The sequence below is a fragment of the Camelus dromedarius genome, chromosome X (genome assembly GCF_036321535.1).
Source record: "Camelus dromedarius isolate mCamDro1 chromosome X, mCamDro1.pat, whole genome shotgun sequence".
Taxonomy (NCBI): Eukaryota; Metazoa; Chordata; class Mammalia; order Artiodactyla; family Camelidae; genus Camelus; species Camelus dromedarius.
In genome coordinates this window covers 74513759-74534166 of record NC_087472.1, presented here as the reverse complement: position 1 = coordinate 74534166, position 20408 = coordinate 74513759, and the positions used below count along the sequence as shown (strand labels likewise).

Sequence of the window (20408 nt, the reverse complement as noted above, 5' to 3'; positions counted from 1 at the left end):
AAACTGACTATGCTTCAGTAAAAAAGCATATTTAAATGAATTCCATTCAGTGATGAACCTTCCTATTTAATCTTGCGTTTTTACCACCATCACATGCTTTGCCTCAGAAGTCTACCATCTCCTTTGCACCAGGGAACATTTTCAAAGGTGTTTTAGCTGTTCCTGATTTAGTCATCAAACATTTCTAAGTGCATTGCTGGGTGGCAGATGCCAAGAAGACAGAGATGGTCAAGTTTATTCTAGGGGCAGAGATGGAGCAAAACGCTATAGGGACTGGCTGTGATGAGTCTGTACAGGGATCCCTATAAGGGATCAGGAAAAGAATCACAAAGACATGAGCTGAACCTTGGGGCACGGGGAGGGGGCAGTTGAGACTGTACCAGAGATGAGTGGAGAGAGGCATTCTTGGCAATGGTATAAGCAAATGAGAAGTGGATATTAACAGCTTAATGTCTATAGGATGCATTTTTCTATTGCTAGAGTGAGTTGAGGTGGCAGAAAATGAAGCTAGAGGAGTGGTCAGGGGCCAGATCATGAAGGGACCATGGAAGAGGGCATGCAGCATGTTAGAAAGACAGATTACTCTGGAAGCTAAGAAGCATGGTGGATTAAAGCAGTGGTTCTTAACGTCTCTTGGATCATAGACTTCTTTAAGAATCTGAAAAAGGTATGGGCCCTTTCACTGGGAAAAGGTACACACATTTAGACACGAAATTTGTTCACAATTTCCTGATTAGGAATAAGACGGGAGCAACCGCAACAGTTCCGGTGAGACACGAAGAGGCCTATACTAAGCCACAGCAAGTGGAGAGAGAAAACAGATGCGAGAAACAGAATGATGGTTGAGTGGTACCAAGAGATATTGTCATGAATTGGATTTGAGAAATGAGGGGAAGGCACGGGTCTAGGATAACTCCCAGGCTGGTTTGTGGTTTAGACATCTGAGTAGAAGGTAGTGTCGCTCATGGAGAGGAGCAGGCTTCAGAAGAGAGGATGGGTTCAGCTTGGGCAATGGCAAGTCAAAGGTACCTTTAGAACATCCAAATAAAGATGTTCAGCAGGAAGCAAAATATGCCCTTCCTTTCGATGATTCTTGTACTGGCTCTCTTGCCCTGATATTCAACTACAAATAGGCTCCAAAATATCTGCACAACACTTCAGAATTGAGCCAAGTGTATCTTCCACTTGCAGAAAGGAGTCCAGAAATGGGAGAAGAAATTAAACTTCACACACCCCAAATTATTTCACAATTTTTTTAACTAAAAGAATAGACTTTTATTAAGCACTGTAAGTTTCTTTCCATCAGCATTAACAGAACAACAGACCAATTTCCATCACAGAACAACTCCTGAGACATTTTCATTCCTTTCTGAAACATGATTTCGTTAACTCCTGCAGTTTCCCCTAAGAAGCATCCATTCAAACTTACATTAATAAACTATGGAGCTTTTGTGGTGAGGTGGGCCAAAAAGGCAGGGGATTTGGAAGAGAAACACATATTATCCATCCACTAAACACACTGTCAAGAGCACAGAAGAGATATTAACACAGGAAAAAACAATGAAAGAATTTATTACTTTTGTCAGCAACATCATTTACCAGGGAGCACTAAAAATTATTGACTCTGCAGTTAAAGTTTCTTTACCTAGTATGTTATTCTAAAAATAGAATAGAATAGAATAAAATAAAAGGTGGGAAGGGAAGTGTCTTCTGGGAAGTAACTAAAATGAAGTCATCAGATTTGGCAGGGTTATGAGAGATTAAAAAAGTCTGAAATATTTATTTTGTTTCATTCACATGAAAATTCACTAGTCATTAGTTACTATCAACACGGACAAAAAGAGCATCTATAAAAGTACAAGGGCAATGTCAAAAGCTGCAATGGGCACCCTAGCACAGGGGGTATTTTGTTTCACTTTTAACTTGGAAAAGATTTTTTTTTTTTTGTAAAAAATGAAGTTATCTTCTTAGAACATCAAAATAACCTCTGACAATACTGAAGATAATTAGCAGTAATAGGGGAAGAGGTGCACTGAGCGCTACCTGCACCAGCAGACTACTGCAATAAGCCAAGGGAAAAGAAAATGGAAAGTCAAATAAAAGATGCCAAAGTCACAAGAGAGGGAAAAATATAGGGTGATACACAGTGAAACAGTGAAAACTTACCCACCCCCCCACCCCCACCAACCCCCAAGCATATTTAGGAAATATGCATCAGGAAATGAACAAGTATAATGATTAAACCTTAGTAGAATTACACTAACTACTTTAAACTGTGGTCTACTTGTATTGTCATTTCAAAGTAGGGGGGGGGGTGTCTTAGAGGCAGAAAGAGTACCACTGACATGCCCACAGGAGCCTTCTAAGGTTCCAGCGGACTGTATCACTATAACCAGTTACTTCTACATTCTTTCTACCCTACAGAAGCCTTCCTCCCCCCACCTCCCTCCTTAATCACCCTCCCTAATGCCTTATCTGGCGGTTTTTCTCAGTGATTAAAAAAAAAAGTTAATGTGACTTGGCCAACGATGCCAGAAAATCAGGATGGAGACAAAAATCAAATGTCACTAGCCAAAGCAAGTGTCATGTCTTGGGCTTTAAAGTCTATCTGAAGTCCTACTGGCTCAGAATGAAAATGATACAAGAGAGCAGAAGTTTGTCAGGCCTGGTCCAGACTAGACTGGCCACTGAATAAGGGTGGGAGTTATAGGCTGACCCTAAGACACACTGGCAGAAATCAAGAAATGCAAGTCCTTGGGAACCAGTGGCTATATACATCCAGGGTGCTTTTGCTTGTGGCCCCACAAGGTAAAGGGGTCATTTCTGGGGGTCCGTACATGATTTTGTTCAAGAGAGGCCACATCATAGTCAGAATTTGAACCTCAAGTGAAGGATGACAATCTCTTCAAGTGGTACTCACAGCAAAAATCAGACTAATCTTCCCTAATTTGAAAGAAATTACAAAAAGTTAACCTTCTGATTAGAAAAAGTTAATCTTCCAGTAATAAACCTTAGTCTTTCTGGCTTCTAAGTAGTATGTTTTGGCAGGTGAATTAAAATATAGGAATATGGCCCTTCATGGCTCTTTCCTTAACCTTCCCAACCCAACATGCTGAATCCAAATAAAAATCAAAGTTGGAAGTGAGCCACTTGTTTCACCCTGGGCCAGGCTAGGAGAAAGTGGAGGTGTGTGGAAGGGAGAAAGCAGGCCTTTTGGCAAACTGGAATCATCCCTGTCAAAGCAACAAGTTTACTTCTCACAGTGAATGCCTACAAAATAAGAAATCTTCTTAATGCTGTGAGAGTTAACAATACTGTCATCTGATTGTGTCTGATAGATTCAAGATGCACAGAAACAGCAACTGAAGACGATACCTTTCCATGTAACTCCAAGTACTTCCTATTAGCAAATGGAAATAGATAGATACATGATTTAATTTAACACAGCTCAGTGATTCTGGTTATTCTTAGAGCTCCAAAGGATTCCTCCCTCTGTGGTTGGAGAAAGAAATTTCCAAGCCACCTAAGTTCACGACTAAATCCCTCTCTTACTGGATATAGTAGAAGTGCTAACCTTCAAGATGTGAAAGGCTGGGCAGGTTAAGAGAAGAGGAGGGAAGCAAATTAGGGGAGCCAATTCCATTGAGGCTTTCGTACACCTTGTTCTTGGTTATATCTGGCTGGGTATGCAGTCTTGTCATCCTGCTTTGGTTTATGTAAGAAGTGTCTGGGCAGGGGGAGAGGCATTCTAGAGCTCCCTCCCCCTGCAAATTGTGGGTTCTCTTAAACTGGGCCAGACCAGGATAAAACAGTCTGAGACTGTTTTCAATCTCTCATGATGATACACTCATTGTAAATGGGTAGCGAGCAAACAGCCCTTTGGTTGTCTGGGGAAAAAAAATCACCAAGGACCTGCTCTGGGTTAAGGTGCATGGGGTTTTTCAAAAAGAGAGAACCCTGCTATGAGTCTAGTCAGTTGTATTCCTGTAGAAATGGTACTTCTTGGGCAAGAATATAACAAAGCCCAAAAGGAGGTGTAGGAGGCTGGAAGCCTCAATTCCTGAATGAAGACACAATGCTAATCTGTTGCAAGCCATCTTCCCATCCCTCATACATAGGTTGCTGAGGAGGGAAACTGGAAATGCAAGGTTGTCTCAAGAGTATCTCCGGCAAGGAGGAACAGCTTCTTTATCCTGGGCAGATTCTGGCCTCACCTGGGGAGCTGGGAACCTTTTACAGAATACCTCTAAGGCCCGGGCCAGAGTCCTCTGAAGTCTTCCTTGCAAAGCAAATGAAAAGATCCAGTAGTCAAAATGTCAATGAACAAATGAAACAATCTAGGCGTGTAAAATCAAATTGTCAATTTCCTCACACTTCCCTACCCCATCTTTCCAATGCTAGTCCTCTCTCCTTCAGGGATTCATTGCAATCGATTCTAGCCTGAGGCCAGTTTGCGCCTGGAGTTGCAGATGAGATTTCCTCCACATTGGCTGCAAGCCCTGCTAATCACCTCCCATCCCCTTTCTCTCTCCCAGCCAGGCTGCTCCTTCATTAGGAAATGCCCGACTCTTCCCAATCCCATTCCAACCTCCTGTTTTTACCATATGGGATGTGAGGACTCTGTTCAAGATTAAGCTTGTGACAACCCAACTGTTTGTTGTTCTGAACAGGCGATCTCTGGAAAGTACTTTTTGTCTGCTTTAGAGAAGCCCATCTTATAATTTGGATGGGCTGTGACTTAGTAAGGATTTTAAAATATGGTCTTTTGAAACCTACCACTCCATAGCAGTGGAAGCGTTTCTGGGAAATTCAGTAAATCTTCTGGGACATCACCATGTATGTATGTATGTGTGTGCGTGTTCATAAATATATATATACGGAAAATATATATATTTATATTTATGTATACACACATACACGTATATTTTTCTATATATAAAATACGTATAGATAAATAGATCTGTCTCTTTATATAAAGGGTATGTGTATGCATATAGATACACACATTCATATATACATCCACCCAAACACCCATACACACACCCACACACCCACATACACACATACACACACGTAAGCACATGCAGTCTTTTGAGTTCCCTTTCATACTCAATTTCATTACATTGATTCCCACTCTTTCAGGGTGTGGGCAGCAGGGAGTGGGTGAACTGCACCACATCTTCTATTTTACAAACAATGTATGAGTTCAGAGGCAGGAAAAATCTGCCCAGTACTTTTCCGACTCACTTGAATCCCCCAGTACAAAGGCCATTGGTAGTTTGTTTTTTAAGTGTATAAAATTAACAACATAAAATAAAATAACATAAAATAACCAATACTACCTCACTTCCCTGAAAACATCTACCTATCTGATTGTCAGGCCAGAGCTAGAGGCAATGGTGCAACATCCTGGCACAGGTGAGTGGGGAGAAAGAGTTAGAAGAATGTGGATACTGATTCTACGAAGGCCCTCCTACTTCATAAAGAAAAAGCAAGTTAGGAAGCCATAGACAGCAGTCTCCACCACCCCGTGGGTTTTGAGCATCATGATAAAGACTCAGAAAATCAAAGCTGGAACTTTTCTAAGGGATCTTACATGATAACACCCAATTTCTGATAGTCACTGCCTTACGAGACTCTCAGGGGAGGTAACGAGAATATTGGCACTATATATTCAATTTGAGAATAGGAACTAGTCTCGTTGCCATTCATCTTTGACCAGAGCTTCCCCAGAAGCAGACCACTGAGTCTGGAAGCCCCGAAAAGACACAGGGAAGGGGGAAAGATGGCTACGGTAGAACACCCCATCAAAATCCTGAATAAAACTAGGGTAAGCGTTTTATGTCCTCCTCTAACTTGGGCCTCAAATCAGAAAAGTATAGGTTTTCCCCTTTTCCTGATCTGATGAAGCCATCTTCTGCTCGTTATTCCTCTTTCTGCTGTGCTACAGTTCCCAGCTTTTGCTCTCGTAAGCGGCTCTTCTCGCCATTCTTCCCGGGGAAGTAGCGGTTACCATTGTTACACACGCTGCTGTCTCTGGATAAGGCACACTGTGATGGAGCCAGAAGGTGATCATTCTTCTCTTCCTTGATCAATGTGCCATCGTTTCCATTTATCTGTGAGCGGGACCGACTCTGATGAGGCTCCAGGGATTTAGAAACTCCATCTGAAGTGCTCTGCCAAAAACAGAGATATTTAATAGACATGGTAGGCCCAAACTGGCCGATCCTTCCCAAGCATGATCATAAGCTAGCCTGTGGTGGAAGCTGCTTCAGTTCTTCAAAAATACCAGAAAGCCCACAGCTTGTTCACACCTAGTCCACTCTGATACTGCCCTGAGAACTCAAGGTGACAACAAATAGATCTGACTCAAATCCAATGGCAATGACGACAACACAATAACGACACAGCTGCCGTTTACAAAACTTTACAATATATTTTTTTCAAATGCTAAAAGGGACCCTAAATGGTAGATATTATGATGGCCCATTTATATGAGGAAACTGAGGCTCAGAAAGATTAAAGTAACTTGCTCAAGGAGACACAGCTAGAAAGTGGTGGGGCCAGGATTCCACTCCAGGTCAGTCAGCCTCTAAAGTGTATTCTCTTAACTTCCAAGCAACACTGTCCAATGCTGAAACTGGACATGTAAATGGAAGGGAAAAAAAACCAAGCCATAAGATCTCTGTGCAATATTCCACAGCATCTTCCATAACTAAAAACAATCACCTGTTTTTCTTTTCATTTCAAAAATATGACTGCTCTTGAAATGCTAATGACATGAACTGCATTACCTTGCAGTGTGGTGCTAGCTCTCAATGAATATTGTTAGCAATAATAACAGTTTCTGATGATTACTAAGTGGTTGGGCATGCCAGGTACTCTGATGTTGGGTTTTACAGATAAGACAGACGAGGCTTAAAAAAGTAAAATGACTTGCTCTAGGTCCCTTGCATGCTTAGACTTGTATCCAAGTCTGTTTGACTTCAAAGACATTGTTCTTTCCACTAAGACAGCATACATAATGGAAATCGAATACCTGTTGAATTTGTGGTCAATTACAAACAATAACTATTAACTTTTATTGAGTACTTCCCATGTTCCAGGTTCTGGGTTAAGTACATGTATCATCTCCTTTAATACTCATAAGAACTCTAATTCTAATAATCTACTCATAAGATACCAAGTCTTCCATTTTATACGTGAGGAAACTATAGAGCACAGAGAGGTTAAGGAACTTGCCCATGGTCACAGAACTGGTAAGTGGCAGGGCCAGATTCAAGGCTAGATCATCTGGCTCCAAAGCCTGTACAACACGGGTGCAATTGTGAAGTCTTGCTCAAGAACCTGAAATAAGATGAAATTTGTAATAGATAGACTTAGCCACCTAAAGGAGTCAACAAAGAAATCAAAAGGGAACAAATAAGTGACTGAAGAATTTGAGAATGCCCAAAATTCTAGTGACCTGGGAATAATCTCAACAAGACAGACTATAATGTAAGAAGACTTAAGAAGCAGGGATAATTAATTATTTCAGACTCTGGAGAAAGGGCGACTGGACAGAAAAAGGAGAGTTAGCAAGGCAATCAGCAGCAGCTCTGTCCAGGGAAGATGCTTTAGCCAAAAACAAAAACGTGAGGATTTCCTTGGCCAGGCTACCTCCAGAGGAGGTAACAGTGCCCCCAGCAATCTTAGCTAAGAGAAACTTAAGACCATATACCATCCCTTGTTTTCCCTTAGTTTGCTCATCTGTAAACTACAAACACTAATAGTATCTATTTCAAGGTTCCCATGAGGATTCACTGATACACTCCAGTAAAGCACTTAGAACATGTTGTACCTGCCACACTGTAAGAACTCAAAAAATGTTAGCTAATGTTACTGTTTTGATTCCATGCCCCCAGGCAAACCCCATACCGTGGCCTCCCCTGCAGCTTGTTCTTAGAGACAGAAAGCTCTGGTAGGCATAGTTAAGAGCATGCATAGCAGAGTCAGCCAGGCCTAGGTCTGAATCTTGCAATTAGAGTTGTTATACTGTATTGGAATTCGCACAGCACAGGGCTTTGGAATCAGTCTGCTCAGGCTGGAATGTTGACTTGGATCCTGACTTGGTAATTTTTGGCAAGATGCTTCACCCCTCTGAGCCTCAGTTTTCTCCTCTTTAAAATGGGAATAATAAATACCTCACATATATTTAAAAGAGTGACTAGAGAAAAGTATACAATATATTGCGATAATTACTTCTCACTATAAATCAGTACTTTATCATTCACTCCCTCCCTTCTTCTCCCCTCCCCGACTCCTTTAGCTATATCCACATAGCTATTACTGTGTTCTTGGTTAACCTGAATCAACCACTGAAAGATGGATCCATTCTTACTGTACCAAAAATTCAGGTTTTTCAGACTGTATGCCTAATGATCAGACCCCAAATCATGGTGAGGTCACCAAGGCATTACTACCTTATGGGAAACTATCTGAGTGACTGGTTTTCCTTCTAGGTGCAATCCTTTTTACCTTACTGAGCAGCTTCTGGAAAAAGCTGAGAAGCTTAAAATCCTAAATCATTGCTTTCTGGCTTTGGAGTATGCTACAAAATGCTCTGTGTGGGGGACTTACCATTCTAGTTTCCTTTTGGGCTCAAAATAACATTAAAGCAAATTTGTATTCTTTGAGAAAACATTAGACAGTGGGGCTTAACATGGATGCAGTGAGGGCTGGCTACAGGACAGCTGAGCTGGGATTGAGGACTGACGACATAATTGCCTTGCAGTATGGTCTAGCCAGTGACCCTTGTGAGGACTAGAAATTGCATGTAAAATGTCTAGTAGAGGACAAGGAGAAAGTAAGCAGTCAAGCAGTGGTAGCTGCTATATTATTAGGAGCCCAGCAGCCTGAGTTCAGTACAAGATTTTGGATCACTACAAGAATAGGCTTTCATATTGGAGGGGGGCATGTGTTTAATCAAGACCAGTGAGTTTAAGACCATTCTGAACTATTAAGAATAAGCAGAATGGCAATGCCTCCTCCCCTCCCAATATCAGCAAAGGCAAAAGTCCAGTTTTCTAAGCATATCTTGTCATCCCTCAGGACCTCAGGCATGCTGTTGGCAACCCCACTGTTAACTTCACTTTGGCCCCTTTATGGCTGCATGTAGCACATCCTATGCTAGGTGTGGTCACCAGGACACAGTACCTGGTTTCTAGCTTGTGGCCTCACTCAGGGAAACGGATGACACTCTGCAAGCCTGTGGGAACAGCCTGGGCAGGTTAACCCTCACTAGACTGCCAGAGGGCAGGCGGAGAAATCAAAACGCTGAGAGAAGCTACGAAAGCTCCCAGGTTTCCATGCCTGATCTGATCTCTTGCAATTTAGCTAAAAAAGACAAGAGGTAGCAAACCGAAAATAGATAATCTCAAAAAGGTACTTACTTGTTTACTTCCTTTTTTATGTCCTTTGGCTCCTCTACCAGTCTGTTCTTTTCCATGCCTTTAGAAAGTAGGGGAAAGAGTAATTATGAGGAACACGTACCTCCATTTTCACTTAGTTAACTACTCATCTCCTCTAGGAAGTTTGACCCTCTTAAGTTAGATGCCCCTCCTCTGTGGTACCACTGTAAACCTCTATCTCTGCCATTTCTATGTTATGTTGAATTGTTCTGTGTCCTATGTCCTCCTCTGGGACAAAAACTTTTTCATCAAGGCAGGGCATTTATTCTATGTTTGCCAAACTAAACTGAGAACTGGCTTTAAAAATGGAAAGATGGTTAATGCCTCTTACCTTAACAGAAAGATTCAATAGCTGGGCATTTTCCCAAGAGCACCTTGACTGACACTAGCTTATACCAAACTATTCAAATACATACCCCTTCCCCGGCCCACCGACAGAAACCACTTGCATGCCAAAGGAGCCTCGGCCCCTGGAGGATCTGCTGCCAGCCCACTGGCCCACAACCATCCCCGCAATCTCCAGTTTTCCTCCTTGGGGTGGGATTGGATGGAGACCTGGAAAGAGAGGAAGTGCGAGGTAAGATAAGTGGAACAAAGGATCTACAGCCCACCTACTCTGCTTTATTTTTACTTCTCTATGATAAAAAGACTCTGATAACAATGAAGGGTCACGGTGGAAGCAAAGTTAGGGAGAGGGGGTGAAGATCTGCACACATCCGCTTTAGCAAGTGGGGTATGCCTGATTCATTTTTCAACCACAGAGCCTGGTACACAGTAGGTATTCAGTATTTGTTGAGAGAATGCAGTCTTAAAATCTAGCTACTGGAAAATTATAGGCCAAAACCACCTCTGATTCTAATACATGTCACTACACACTGGAGGATTAGCCAAACAACCAAATGAAACTGAAAATAATCAAACTAAATGAAACAATAATTTATAATTAAAAAGCAAGAATAGCAATAGTTGAAAACCAGAACCAATTTAAGATGAGATAGCATGACAGCTCCTTAAAACAGAAATTCCAGCTCTGTGTGTGAGCTCACAAGCACAGTACAGCTTTGTAATTTGGCACAAAAGGAAGCCTTCACAGAATACAGAATTCCAGTAAATGTTTAATTTTAGTTTATGGAAAAAACCCAAATGTGAATAACCCTTCACTTATTTAGCAGACTGTTAGCAAAGAGCCTTTCATTTCATTTATATACAAGTGGGAGCCTAAGGGAACTGGGGTGCTAGTTAATCCTAAAAGGGCAAGAAAGACATGCATTTGGTGATCTGATTGTGGCCTTTCAGGAGGCAGGAGGCTCCTCATGAACCACCAGTAATTGGAAACTAAGCATCACTGGGAGCTGGGGCAATGGAGAGGACCTCCTGAGAACCTCGTCTTCATTAAGACTGTCTTCTGAGACATGATAAAATCATCAACATGCAAAGAATGAGAGTAGTCATCTGTAAAGATGCCTTCAAAGGATGGAAAGAATGGCTGGCTCCCTGGTTGGTAAGACTTGATCAGAACCTGACTGAACACAGCAGATGTTCACACTGCTCATCTAAGCATGGCCTTGAGCTAAACATCCATACTGAATTTTGTGACTCTAAATTTAAGACAAACTTCAACTTCCAGCTTTATTATTTTAATGTGTACAGGCAATACACAACAAACACTTCAACCATAGCAATGACACTCTCACCTGATCACAGAACCTCAACATTTTGTGTTAACATGTCCCCATTAAAATACCCTGTTTCAGCAGGGCACAGGTTGTTTGAAGTATCAGGATCAGTATCTGAGCTACCTAAGCACGACTGTCTGTTCATCATTAAGCCACAGTTCAAATAGCACCATAATCTATATATATAGGGGTGTGTGTGTGTGTATACATGTAAATATGCATATTTGTTTTCCTCACTAAATATGCAGTCCACTGGAGGGTATGGACTGTGACTTACTTCTCTCCACACTTCTGGAAATGTATCAGGTCTACTCTCAGAATGGAAATGGGTGCATCAAGCTATGGTTACCTGCTGACACCGGTCATTTACTTGCCTCCCATCACTTTTCTTGCAAGTGCCTGTGTACATCTGCCTACGGGGAGTGGGTGAGCCAACCAGGAACCATGAAGATCCAGTTCACATGAAACACAGTTCTCAAAAGTCACAAAGTGGCTCCTGTTTTCTGTGGCAGTTACTTCATGAGTTTGGGTGGTGAGGGTCAAGTTTTTAGGGACCAATCACCTCTGTGGAGAGTGATCTGGGAAGTCATGGACTTTCTTCCCCAGGCTACAGCCCTCCATCTCAATAAGCTCCTCTTCAAACTACCACCACATAGCACAGAAGGTAAGTGAGATAAGATAAACATGAAACTGCTGATTCCATAACTGGCAGTAATTACTGGCTGGGTTATTATGAAATAGACTGAGGTTGACAAATACCTCATTCTTAGGTACTGACCTGCAAACCCCCGGCTCCTTCCTTGGTGGGGAGGTGGCATTGGGCCCATGGCTCGGGAATAAAGTGAAACAGGGTAGAGAGAGGGCACCATGGGCGGCACAAAAGTAGGTGATGGAAGTAGAGCAGAAGGCGGTGGATGGTTCATGTTGACTCCTTCAAGGATACTCTGTCTCATCTTTTCCACTTTGGTTGCCAGGTCAGCCTTCAGATGAGGAAGAGAATAATCATAGCAGTTGCCATTTGTTGAACTCCAGCTATGTTTTAGGCACAGTACCAGACAGTCTAGATACAGTCTTACAAGTCTATTCCCATGAAAGGAATTGTGGTCCGGAATTAAATGGCTCAAGGCCACATACTCAGGAAAGCCTGCCTGGCCCCAAAGTCCCCACTCTTTGCATGACACCAAACTACCATTATACTGGTTCTGACTGAGACCTTGTGAGGCACAGTGACTAGGTCAAGGAAAACAAATAGAACAACAAGTATCTATTAATGGCCTGTTACATGTCCAGCAATAGGCTAGGTTACTTTTTAAGGGGGAGATAACAGAATTAGGTAAAAGAGAGAACAAAATTTGACACATACAAATGCTTTAACCTTCTCCCACATACCCAGAATCAGAGACCATGGCCTCTGTCTGGGATAAGTCCATGCCTCTAGTCCAGAGGTCAGCAAACTTGTTCTGAAAAGGGCCAGAGTCTTTGTAGGTCAGATTGTCTCAGCCACAACTATGTGACTCTGCCATTGTAGTGTGAAAGCAGTCATGGACAATATGTAAATGAATGAATGTGGCTATGTTCCAGTGAAGATTTATTGGAATAAAAATTCCAATGTTTGGATTTTTTTTGTAGTTTGCTGACTCTTGCTCTAGTCTCTCAGCTTACTCCCCCAAATGGACAAAGGAGTAAATAAGGGTTCCTTTCCCTTGCCTTCTTCCCTCATCTTTCCCAAGGTTTTATTGCAAAAAAAACAAAACAAAACAAAAACCCCTGCTTTTACTGTCATCTACTTTACTACCTTCTTTTAGTTCCAAAATAGTTATTTTACAAAAAATATTATCACTTACAAAAATGACTTACAGTTTTTGTAAATAAGGGAAATGAAATTCTAAGAAGTGAGGGCAGGGCCCAATGTATACCTGAATATTCCATGGGGAAGAAATACTTGGAGAAAAAAAAAATGTGAAAACTTGAAGCTCATTAAAAAAAAAAACTCTTCCCAACATACGATTTTGTAACGTGGACATATCAGACTGTGGGCCTTTAGGACTATCCTTGAGCAAGCCAGGTTAGGGTCAGGTACATTCTCCCACTTCTGCTACCTTCCTCCCCAACGTCTGTTCCTTTTCCCCTCTCTGCCCATTCATCCCTACTGCGGATCAGAGATGGTCTTAGCAGTTGCCTGACACGCTGGTACCTGGCCATCACAGAGCTCAACCAGGGATACTCGCTCCCGGCCTGCTTTAATTAGCTTGCTCTGGAACAGCTTGCCATCGAAGTAAATCCAGGGGCAGCAGTGTTCCCAAGGGACTGGCTGGCCACAGGCGTCATTGGCGAACAGAGCTGTGTCGACCCCACTCATGAAGAGGGCAGCAAGCTGGATCCCGCGAGCATCCAGCTTCTCAATCTGAAATCACCACGGAGGAAAAATGGCCATTAAGGATTTACTGTTATTGGTTACATTTGCTCTTATTCCTGTTTTGCTGATTATTCCAGTTAAATTAGAACATGCTGCCTTTCAATACAGACATGTGGGTGCACGAGCAGCTTCTATCAGTTTCCTGCCCTGAGACGGTTTGGAAGATACTCATTATTTCCAAAAAAAAAAAAAAAAAAAAAGACATCAGCTTTAAAACTTTAAAAAGACACCAATTTGACATAGCATGTTTTTGCCTGTCAAATTAGAAAAAATTAAAAAACTGAAGACCAATAAAACACCCAAAGCTGATGAGAAAGTAGTGAAATAAATGGGCACACTCATATAAAACTAATGAGTAATGTATATTACAATTAAGTAATATGTATCAACAACCTTAAAAATGTTCACATTTGACTCAGAAATTCTACTTTTAGCAATCGATTCTAAGGAAGCAGAGATGTGAATAAAGCTCTATGCATAAAGATGTTAATTATAACATGACATATAATAGAGGAAAATGAAACCAAATGGCCAACATTAGATTAATTCAACGATACATCCATATAAAATATTTACTAAAATTTTTTAAGGCACAGAAAATACGTGCTATGTTAAGTTTAAAAATGCCATATATAATTACATAAACAATATCTCAACTATGTAGAAAATGCATGAGAAAAGACTGGAAGAAACCATCAAAATGTTCACAGTTGGTGGTTATCTCAAGCTGGCATGTTAGATGGCTTTAACAGGAAAAGGGGAAGTATTTGCAGATCCCCTCCTAGGAGTGGTCTGGAGTAAGTACCTGCTCTAGTACCAAGCAATAATACATTTACTGTAAAAAGGAATGAACACTGTTTGTCTAATACTGTTTTCATCTTTTCCTCAGTTGACGTCTCTTAAATTAAGATTTTGTAAGTCTTGATCCTTCTTCCAGTTTGTACTAGGGCCTCAAAGGATCATGGCTACTGAGGTTGGAAGAAGAATGTCTTGCATTAATACCTAGTATTTACTGAGTACTGTGTACTTAAAATATGCAAGATACTGTTGTAAGTGTTTTTAATGGATTATTTTATTTAATAGCCTCATAATCCTAGAAGTAAGGAAACTGAAGCTACAGAAGTTAAGCAACCTGCCCAAGGACACACAGCTAGGAGGTAATGAAGTTCAGATTCTAACTCAAGGCAGCCTGGCTGCAGAGCTTGCTCTCCAACCTACTATGTTCTACTGCCTTCAGTTATATGTGGATTTACTTTCTTCCTTATGTTTTTCTAGACTTCCCTCTAATAATCAATAAGTATTATTAAAAAGGGACAGTAGCACAGGGAATTATACCTGTTATCTTGTAATAACCTACTTGCAGAATAAAATCTGAAAAAATACTGAATCACTATGTTGGACACCTGAAATTAACATTATAAATCGACTATACTTCAATTTTAAAAAAAGGGGAGGGTGGACATTTATTCAGAGACAAACAGGGAACACCAGGATAAGTTCCCCGTAATGTCTTTTGCAAGATATGGAAATCTTCCTGTGGTCTATGGGTCACAACTTATTTGTCTTGCACAGTATCCATCTTTTCTATCCATTCTCACCCATCAGTATGTGGACAGTGTTGCAGGTACCTCTTGGTTTTATCAATAGACATAAATATTTCGCTAAAGTACATCAAACATTTACCTGCAGAACTTACTCTTCTTCACAGCTCCAGGAAAAGAAGACCCAAAATAAAGCTATGAGCTCATAAAAGAAAGAATTTAAATGAGGCTAGATCACATCACCTTGAGTTCTTGAAGTTGATCTGGTTCATAAAGCTGGGTAGATACTGCCTGTGCAAGGAAGGTATCTAGCTCGTGGCGATGCAGGATTCGGCCACCAGGCCACTGAACCATGTACCTAGAAGAGAAGAGCATCATTACTAAGCCATAAAAGCTCATTTACCCATCTCACAAACACTTAAGCTAAGAACCTATCATGGGCCAGACCCTAGCTAGGTTTTGGCAATTCCAGTGGAATAAAGTAAAAGAATGTCTGCCTTTGGTTACTTACAGTCCAGGCAGTAGAGGAGACTGGCACATATGTCAACAATGACAGGATAGTGTGTTAAGTGCTGAGACAGAAGAAAGCCCAGGGTGCTATGAGAGCACAGACAGGGCTATTATTGGAAGAGTGAGGAAGGCACCCTGAAAACAAAGTCAGCAGGAGCTGAGTTTCAAAAGGCCTGTAGAAATCAATCAGACAAAAGGTGAAGAAAAGATTTTCTAGATTGAGGGAACAGTATGTGTAAAGGCATGGAAGTTTGGAGTTCAGTATGATATACCAGGTTCCACAGTGCTGGAGCTAAGCAAGTTTGCAGTGACAGGAAGCAAGATTATAAAGTAGGCCAGACTATGGAAAATAGTACGGAGGTTCCTCAAAAAATTAAAAATAGAACTATCATATGATCCAGCAATTCCACTTCTGGGAATACTATATCCAAAGGAAAGAAAACACTAACTTGAAGAGATATCTGCACCCCCATGTTCATTTCAGTGTTATTTACAACATCCAAGACATGGAAACAACCTAAGCATCCATCAACAGATGACTGGATTAAGAAGATGTGGTGCATATATACCATGGAACATTATTCAGCCACAGAAAGTGAGGAAATCCTACCACTTCCAACAACATGGATGGACCTTGAAGGTATTATGCTGAGCAACAGAAGTCAGAGACAGACATACTATATGGTCTCATTTATATGTGGAATATAGTGATTAAAAAAAAAACTTTCACCAAACTCATGGAAAAAGAGATCAGATTTGTGGTTATCAGAAGTAGGGGGTGGAGGGAGGGGGAACTGGAGAAAGGTGATCGAAAGGTACAAACTTCCAGTTATAAGATAAGTAAGTACTAGGGATGTAATGTACAACATGACGACTATAGTTAACACTGATGCATGGTATATGGGAAAGTTGTTAAGAGAGTAGATCCTAAGAGTTCTCATCACAAGGAGACTTTTTTTCTCTTTTCTTATTGTATCTATCTGAGATGATGGATGTTCACTAAATCTATTGTGGTAATCACAGTATATGTAAATCAAACCATCCTGCTGTATACATTAAACTTATACAGTGATATATGTCAATTATTTCTCAATAAAACTGGGGGGGGGCGGGGAAGAAAGTAGGCCAGATCATTTTGAAGGGTCTCAAAAACAATATTAAGAAGTTTGCACCCTCATCCTGAAAGACACTTCAGGATTATCAGCCAGAGAGGGACATTAATTGGTTTGATACTGACTGGCTCAGATGGTAAGAGACAAGAGGTATGGATACCAGTTAGGGGGCAACTGCAGCAACCTGTGGCTGAAGAGGTCTGAACAAAGGCACTGGCTGAGAGGATGGAGAGGGCCAGGGAACAAAGACAAGAGTCACCAAAGAGATAAATCCATAGGGTTTGGTCATGGATTTTTATGGGTAGTGGGTAAAGGATAGGGAAGAGTCTAAGATTCCTGGAATTCTGGCTTGGGTAGATGGCTAGATGGTGGGGTCCATTCCCCGAGATGGGAAATCCACTAATTAAGTAAATAAGCATTCATTGATGAATATTTGCATTGAATTCCATGAATTGAATATACCTTACTGTTGCAGGCACCGAGAATGCTCTAGAAAGAGAGGGAGAGGGGAAAAAACAACTACATCAGTTCAGTCTATGTCCTTAGCTCCCTGGAGGCCCACAAGACAATGATCATTCATAGTTATTGGAGCTGTGAGAGACTTCACACACTTGGCATTTAAAGCAACAGCTAGTCTCTTCTGAGTGGCGTATGAGATGGGTTCATGGGGACTCTGGCCCAGTTACTACTACCAGGAGGCAGTGCGGTAACCTGGAAAAAGCCAGGGCTCTACAGCCAGACTGCCTGGCTTTGAATCTTTAACCTGCTGTTCCTCACCTAGAATGATCACAGCAGCACAGGCAGCCCGACCCTCATTATTAGCTATCCAGGGTGGTTCTGGGATTGTGGGACATGCCAACAAGCCTTGTTGCTTCTTTAGGAACTAAATTCTAAATGACTGAGCTTCCCATGAGGAATCTTCCTGGGCCACATAAAATTTCCCTTTGCCCAGAACTATTTCCACCCTCTTCCCTGCCCATTCTCCACTTGGGGAATTTATTCTTTTTTTTTTTTAAGTTGAAGTATAGTTGATTTAGTTTCTGATGTACAGAAAGCGATTCAGTTATACATACATATATATATTCTTTTTCAGATTCTTTTCCATTATAGGCTATTACAAGATATTGAATATATTCCCCTGTGCTATACAGTAGGTCCTTGTTGTTTATCTATTTAATATATAGTAGTTTGTATCCACTTGCGAAATTTATTCTTATTTTACAACCTATTTTGTACTTTTTGATGCTCCATTATAGTGTGTAATTCATAGATTATATTTTCCATCAATATAAAATATTCTCATTTGTCCTCCTTAATGTTTTTCTTTGTCTTGAGAACTTTATTATCTATTAATATTGTTTCTTTCTTTTGATTTGTAGTTCCTTGATTTACCTTCACCCATTCTTTTTATTTTTTTATTATTTTCATCTTTCTTTGTTGGCAAAATGTGAGGCAAAAATAGAAGAAAATGAACAAAAATGCATTTACAGTGGGAAACTTTAGTTATATTACCATCATGCTATGACATGTAAAATATATCTAAAATACATTTAAAGTCACAGTTTTGAAAGATACAATAAGGTTCAAATGCTTGACTGATTCTGTACAAAGAAAACACATTCTTTTCAAGTGCCCATGGGAGTCCCCATGAGATCTAGGACCTTGTTTCTTTGCCTTTGTCTATTGTCTTGTTTATTATTTCTATTTATTATGTACTATCTAGTATACTACATGGTGTTGAGAAATGTATAGTATACTAAATGGCATTGAGTAACTGGTAAATATTTATTGAGGTACTTACTAAATGCATCAATCAAGTCATGCCAAAACAAAAAACAAAAAACCTCAACAAAAATCCTCCAAAGCAGAATTTTACCAGTCACATCATGACCACCTCGCAAGAAAAACTGACCTAAAGGAGTTAAGTGTGGGAGACAGGCAGGCTCACTGAAAGACTAGTACAATGAATGGGAAGGGTGTGATTTTACAAGTGAACAGATTGTTCTGGGTGCTCTAAGGAGTGACTAAATTTACTTGGGAGAATCCGAGAAGCCTGCACAGAGGAAGGAACATTTAATTTCCTAGGAATTTGAGTTGCTTGGTTTGGTTTATACTCTAATGTTAATTTTTAATTTTTCATGCCCCTCTAAACTTAGTATAGTGCATGGCAGAATACCATTCTGCTCAATAAATGTTTGATGAACAAATGAGTCAATGTCAGGATATTCAAAAGGAAATGCTAAAAAAGAAAAACTAAATGGAATTTTGTCAGAATTGTTAAGATTTGTGCATTTTCATTATTATATATAAAATAAACAACAAGGACCTACTGTATAGCACAGGGAACTGTATTCAATATCTTGTAATAGCTTATGATGAAAAAGAATCTGAAAAAATATATATATATATTGTATGTATGTATATATGTATATATATGTATGTATGTATATATATAACTGAATCTCTTCGCTGTACACCTGAAACTAACATTGTAAATCAACTACACTTCAATTAAAAATATTGAAAAAAAAAAGGAAATGCTAATTCCATCTTTTGGCCAGCACTGCTACCCAACCAGCCTTGAAAGAATTCTGAGATAGGTCCAAAGAGTCAGAAGAGTGAGAGGCTCATAAATGAAACAGCAGGAAATACTAATTATTAAATCAACCAATATTTAGTGATGCTCATCATGGGCTATTTTTTTAAAATATATTATTCCATTGGAGGTTTTCTCTGGAAAAACTACAGCATTACTGATTTCCCAAGGAACTTCCTCAATCTCAATGACAAGATGATATCCTTATTATTACTATTAGTAGTATTTATATTATTACACATACTATGTACAAGCATTAAATATTACATTATAACATATGCAAAAACTGTAAGTTACTCATAAGAACAACATTTACTAAATGCCTGTTGTATTCTACAACATCTTGCCAGGAACTTTATATACCTAGAATGTGGTAGCAAAGAACAGACTGGGAGTCTGACATACCTGGTTCCAATCTAGTTCTCGCTACTTTTCTATGTGACTCTGGGCAATTGCCTTAACCTCTGGGGGCTTTAGCTCATTCATCTCGAAAATGAGGATAATACTACCTACATCTCAAAAGGTTGTAACAGGTAAAGGAGAAAATGCATGTAAAGGCACCTAAGTGTCTGGAAGAACAGAAACCTTGGTTACTGCTTGTAACTGAGCCAATTATGATAGTATTTCCTTTACTATTTGGTGAAGCAACCCCCCATATCATATATTAAATTCTCATACACATATGGATCGGTTTCTACCTTATTTATCCTACGTTTATTTCTCATGCCAGTACCATCCTGACTTAAATTTTAAATATCTTTTCATATTTAGTGGTCTCTACTTTTATTCTACTTCTTTTAATTAAAAAATTATGATTTTATTCTGATTACAAAAGTTGAAATTTATTCTCATTCAGAAAACATTTAAAAAGCCAAAAATGTATAAAGAAAATGAAAAATAAAAATGAAAATAATCTGTAATCTACCATTCAGATATAATATACCACTGTTGAGATTGTTATGATTGGCTTCTTTCTTCTTAGCATCTCAAATCTCAATTTTTCCTCTCTTTTTCACACTATATATAGACTACTATATCTTCCTTTTTTCACTCAACATTGTAAGAACTTTTCTTTCATTACTTTTCAAAAACATGATTTTAAAGGACT

General features: G+C 40.0%; 1 protein-coding gene across 2 annotated transcripts in view; it reads right to left on the bottom strand.

Annotated features, from left to right (window-relative positions):
* Positions 1–1250: 1250 nt before the first annotated feature.
* The window catches only part of FAM120C (family with sequence similarity 120 member C), a 96682-nt gene continuing 77524 nt past the window's right edge, over positions 1251–20408 (bottom strand). Inside the window, exons 11-16 of one of the 2 annotated variants that reach the window (XM_031445122.2) lie at positions 15326–15440; positions 13320–13529; positions 11904–12105; positions 9866–10004; positions 9432–9489; positions 1251–6176 (exon numbers count right to left, since the gene is read on the bottom strand). In XM_031445122.2, the coding sequence (XP_031300982.2) occupies positions 5925–6176; positions 9432–9489; positions 9866–10004; positions 11904–12105; positions 13320–13529; positions 15326–15440 (976 nt within the window). In that variant the 3' untranslated portion in view covers positions 1251–5924. The remainder of the gene's footprint in view (positions 6177–9431; positions 9490–9865; positions 10005–11903; positions 12106–13319; positions 13530–15325; positions 15441–20408) is intronic. The other variant, XM_064483123.1, reaches the window with a different exon arrangement.